General features: G+C 40.7%; 1 protein-coding gene across 2 annotated transcripts in view; it reads left to right on the top strand.

Moving 5' to 3' along the window:
• The window catches only part of LOC106963357 (cGMP-inhibited 3',5'-cyclic phosphodiesterase A-like), a 111,349-nt gene that overhangs the window by 94,758 nt on the left and 11,049 nt on the right, over positions 1-5,542 (top strand). For both annotated transcript variants that reach the window (XM_015058223.1, XM_015058224.1), the window contains 4 exons: positions 507-706; positions 2,352-2,555; positions 2,747-2,908; positions 5,004-5,244. In XM_015058223.1, the coding sequence (XP_014913709.1) occupies positions 507-706; positions 2,352-2,555; positions 2,747-2,908; positions 5,004-5,244 (807 nt within the window). The remainder of the gene's footprint in view (positions 1-506; positions 707-2,351; positions 2,556-2,746; positions 2,909-5,003; positions 5,245-5,542) is intronic.

Raw genomic sequence — 5,542 nt, 5'->3', positions numbered from 1 at the left:
CCACCCTTTTCTTTTACCAGCACTTAAAATATAAAAAAAAAAAAAAAAAAAACTTTTTTTTTTTTTTTTTTTTTTTTTTAAATTTAATTATAAGTTTTGTGTTGGATAAGAAATTTTGGGTATGAAAGGTTTCTCGGAGGGTTGTTCCATGTGCCTTGATCCTCCCTGTAAGCCATCTCATCAGTGTGAGAACATCCAGCTTTCGTCAAGCTTTTGGCTCATGTTTTTCTGCATGAAACTCTATTTGAAGTCTAGGACAGCATGAAATTGCTAGCAAATTAAGAGTTCCCTCTCACCAATCTTTCAAAACCTTGTTTGTATGCCTAACCAGGACCATCCCTTTGATCCACACATAAGTCGATTAAAACATCCGTGTGTGTGTGTGTATCTGGGTGCATGCGCTCCGGCGTGCATTACTGGCACCTATAGATGAACCTAAAGTGTTGAGTGTAAATTCTGCAGTCCTGATCTGAAATCCCCTCGCTTTGTCTCTTCCCTGTGGTTAGACTCTGACTCTGGGATAACACACAGTCACATGGGCTTCCTGGTTTCAAAGACCTACACTGTGTCAGAAGACGGATACGGCTGTCTGTCTGGCCTCATCCCCGCTCTGGAGCTGATGGCGCTTTACGTAGCTGCTGCGATGCACGACTACGATCATCCTGGGAGAACAAATGCTTTCCTCGTGGCCACCAGCGCCCCTCAGGTACTTTGTTCCCGAAGTCCTCCAGAACCACTCTCTCATTTGAGTCGGGAAACGTAGAGATTTGCCTGTCTGCCTTTTCTGATGTCTTCGTTATCGGAAAAGTCAGACAGACGTCGTCGCCGGTGAGCTGTAGAGAACAGCAGCTCTTCACACCGTTATAAAAACAGGGCAAGAGAAGCTGCGAGCGTAAAAGTGTGCAGATTTCCTGGAGCGTCCGCCTGTCCTTGCAGTTGTTTCATGTTGTTTTTCGGAACAGCCTGTTTTCCTTTCTAAGAACCTTTCAGTTGCTGCTGACATGAGTTTTGGCTGTCCCCAAATAATTCACCTCTTTAACATATTTTACTGTTTATTTTTTATTGCCTCATAGCCTCTCCTGCCTAAAACTGATTACATCACTCCCTCCGCTGTTCTACTTTCCTCAGTTTGTGCAGCTAATTTAAGCCTAGAGCCACATCTTTAAAACAAAATTAAATCCACAGTTTACAGCAAACACCAAAACATGGGGCAATTTAGTTACATAATACATATTTATAACGTTGTAACTTTCAAGTAACAGTGTCTTAAACGATCCGAAACTCCACTCACCTCTCTGTAAATCCTGATGTAAAAATCTCACCAGGTTTTCTAAGAACTACAAACTAAATCAATGTTTAACTAACTGCTGTGTCAACATTCTCGATAGCAGGGCAATAAAAATGTGACATAAAGACGTAGATTAAAAGAAGCAGATATTAGCCTGATTTAGAAATAATTTTATCTCTTTATTGTGTTTTGATTTACCTCCGGTTCGCTCACTTCCTTTGGTTTTTCAGGGACTTAAAAAGTATTTAAGTGATTTGAATTGAGGCCTCAAAACATCTTAGATGGACCCGCTTTTGAGATTAAGGTTTAAAAGGTCTTAAATGTGTACACTTGCTCATTTATTTCCTCTTCCAAGAAAGAGTTTTTCTTTGTTTTTGAGAAATCCTTTGGAAACATTCGTTTGTTCCACGTTAACCATTACAGACCATGTAGCCCAGTAGCCAGTCCTGCTGGGGGGGAATTTAAAGCCTGACGTTGTGAAAACCTAAAACAATGTTCGCCCCAAAATGTCCTTATTAAAGACTTTGTCTATTTCCTGCCAGTAGTTATGCAGCTTTAGTTTAACCCCTTTTTTTGTGAAATTCTTCCTACTTCTGCAACTTTAACAATATTAACAATCTCATTTATTCTACAGTGTGAGTAATAAAATAAATGTATCCGTTTACAAAAGGTGGTTTTTATATGAACAACTCTACTCGGAAGCCAAAAAAACAACAACTAAAGAACAAATTCTGTGATCTATAAAGCAAACAATTTGATCAGGTTTTCCAAGACATATAAAAAGGATCAGCGCTTTTAACTCACCGCTGGATCTGCTTTCGTGACGTTAGGACAGTAAAACCTCTTGTGAAAGCAAATGAGTCAAAAAGTTTGATGGGTGAAGTTCCAGGAAAAAGCAGCTCCCGTAATGGGCAACGCTTTGATCTAATCGAGCCCCGGATAGCATAAAACACGTTTAACCCCTCATCTCTCGAGGCCTCACATTTGGTTCCAGGAGATTTTAGCGGAACAACGTTAAAGTCCTGCTTGCACGCGCTCATGCAGAGAGTTTGGCTGTTTGCAGGCAGTGCTCTACAACGATCGCTCGGTCCTGGAGAACCACCACGCCGCCTCCGCCTGGAACCTCTTCATGTCACACCCGGACTACAACTTCCTGGTCAACCTGGACCACGTGGAGTTCAAACGCTTCAGGTTCCTGGTCATCGAGGCCATCCTGGCAACGGACCTCAAGAAGCACTTTGACTTCCTGGCTGAGTTCAATGCCAAGGTACTGCGAAAGACGGACTCTTAAATGGTTTACATGAAGTATAACATGAAATGGAATATGTATTATTTTTGGAAGTGGTCTGTGAAGAGAGGAAACTATTAAACGTTTCTAACATTTCACATGCTGCTTATTAAATTCTGTATTTTTAGATGTGAGAAAAGCTGACCGGCCTTTTATTGTTCCCTCAATAGGTGGGCGATGATCCGTCAACGGGTATTGACTGGTCTAATGAGAACGACAGGTTACTGGTGTGCCAGATGTGCATTAAGCTGGCAGACATCAACGGGCCTTTAAAGTGCAAGGATCTGCATCTGCAGTGGACTGAGGGCATTGTCAACGAGTTCTACGAACAGGTGGGCCAATTCTCTGCAAGGCTGCCATGTTTGTGGCAATGAAGCAATAAAAACGCCCCTGCAGCACCATGCAGCACAGCGCCGTATTGCAAAATCGGTCTTCAATTTATTTTATTTGAGTTTTTAAGTGATAGATCAACAAAAAGTATTGCTTTTTTTATGTTCACAAACAGATAACCTGACCAGATACAGGCAGAAGGAACACTTTACTATTATTTTTTTCTTTAAACAAGAAAACACAACAAAAAACCACAGAAACTAATACTTGCAGTAGGTAATGTAAATATGATTTATGTCACAGCACGATAAAGTACTTCCAATACCAAATGACAGCAGGTGGTGATGGAATAACAAAGCTTGTGCATAAACAAGATGCTTGACTTTAACATTTTAGTGCCATCTGCTCTTAGGGCACCCAAATGGCTAGCAACGGCCCTGGATGCAAATTATATTGTTGCTTCAAAGAGCAATTTTTTTTTTGTTCACCCTTTTTGACAGTTCTTTTTTTTTTCTCCGGATTTTTAGCTGTAAGCTTGACGACTCAAACTGTAGGAGTGTTGCATAATTATCTGTACAGTAACTGTGGCCTCATTCTGAATGGAGCTGCAGTAACAAACGTAACCTAGTTATGAGCACAGCTTATTTCCACTCACAATTGTTTGTTAGGATGGCATGCACTCTTGGCACTGAATTCCTCCCGTCTCTCTTAATTGACAGAGACAAAAGCTTTGAATGTTTCCAGGGGGAAGTGACGCACAAAGGTTTTCTCTTCAAGGCACTTGACAGAGGCGGCTACTCGACCCGAGTGCACTTCACAGTCTCCAGCATTATAAACCGATAGCAACTCACTTCCTTCCCCAAAATGTGACACCAACTTTACCAGCTTATTTATTTCTTTCCCAGGCCTACCTTATCAGTTAAAGTGTCATTAATCAAGAGCTCTATTAGCTTCCTGAAGGTGTTTTAAAGTTTCTCTCGCCCCATGCTGTCCTGTCCTTGTGCCCGAGCATGTCAGCATTTCATACACTTAAAAATCTGAAAGTGGAGCTGCAGTGAGTCCCTGCGGGTCTCCTGTGCAGAGACAGTTTGTCCTTGACTCAGGTGACCGTTGCTCAGGTCTTTTGCTGCATGACCCTTCACTGTTCACCTGCTTTCCTGTCTGATTATAAAATAAAAGCCACAAAAGTAAGAAAAATATCCAAAGATAGGGTATTTTACTCTTCATGTAATCATCCATCGTAGGTCAGTCCTTCACCTGATATCTCATTGATAAAATTTGCATCTTGCAATCTGTGTTATTATTTTTTTTAAGGATTACATAAATAATACAAAGAATCTTGAAAATCCATTACATTTGTGACAGACTAGTCTCTCAGCATCCCACTGAAAAATGGTTCTTTGCTAAATTTTCTACTGTTTTATTGGCATTAACTGGTTCACTCGTTGATCATTTATCCTGTTTTTATTTTGATATGAAACAGTCATAAACTGAATCTCATTCTGCCAGACCGTGAATAAACTAATCCAAAGGTGACAAGCGAGGAAAATCTGAAAACCTTAAAGGAGATGTTTTCACTTCTGTCTCTATAGATGTCATGGAAATCACACTTTTTTAATTAATTTCAGAGATATTTGAATTGTAAAAGTACAAAAAAAAATCTACAAGTTGCTTATATTTATTGTTCAGTAGAAGTAACTACTTGTATGTGATATTCAGTCATATTCATTAAATTAGGATCTGCAGATGAGGCCCATTTGTCAGATTAAATGACAAGCAGGTATCAGACATACTTTTCATTAAGCTCACGTTTCTGTATTGAATATGTTTTCTTAATTATATAAGAAAACATAATAATCTAAATTTAAATGTCATGTTTTCATTGCCCTGAAGCGGAAATATCATCCTAATTAACAGAAAAAAAGACTTTTAAACGCCCCTCTGTATTCTCCGAAAGAAAGGAACTTAATCAGTAATATTATATTTTATTGAATGGGTCTGTAGATGACCAATCAGAATTGGGTAATGCTGTAAATCAGCTCTTGTTCGTCCTTTTAGTTTGTGTCATTTTGTGTTAATGGCTCACGCTGTATGTAGGGCGATGAGGAGTCCAGCCTGGGGCTTCCTGTCAGCCCCTTCATGGACCGAGCAGCGCCGCAGCTGGCCAAGCTTCAGGAATCGTTCATCACGCACATCGTCGGACCGCTCTGCAACTCCTACGACTCGGCTGGCCTCATACCTGGTCGGTGGGTGGAGCCAGAGCCTGAGGAGGAGGAGCCAGAGATCGCCGAAAGCGAGGAGGCGGACGAAGACGGATCCACCTGCTCTGACGCATCGCGTGAGTACGAGGGTCCAAACCAGAGTGAAAACAAGACTAGAACCCTAAAACCTTTTTTTTTTTTTTTTTTTAGAAAACCATTCTCTCTGTATGCAAATTAACTCCTTTCAAGGAGCCAATTTTTGTTCTTTACCTTCAGATTTATTTGTCCAGCACAATTGATATTTATTCAACCAATCTCTGCAAACAAAACCTGCTTCGATAATTTGTAAAAAAAAAAAAAAAAGTATTTAATGCAGAGGTTCCCAAACTGTGGGGCGCGCCCCCTAGCGGGGGCGCTGTGCAGGGGAGGGGGTGC

Source organism: Poecilia latipinna, unplaced genomic scaffold, assembly GCF_001443285.1.
Source record: "Poecilia latipinna isolate Pla-1442-1.1 unplaced genomic scaffold, P_latipinna-1.0 Scaffold1524, whole genome shotgun sequence".
In the NCBI taxonomy this organism is placed as follows: Eukaryota; Metazoa; Chordata; class Actinopteri; order Cyprinodontiformes; family Poeciliidae; genus Poecilia; species Poecilia latipinna.
The sequence above is the reverse complement of the archived record's forward strand: the minus strand, read 5'-3'. Positions and strand labels throughout refer to the sequence as shown.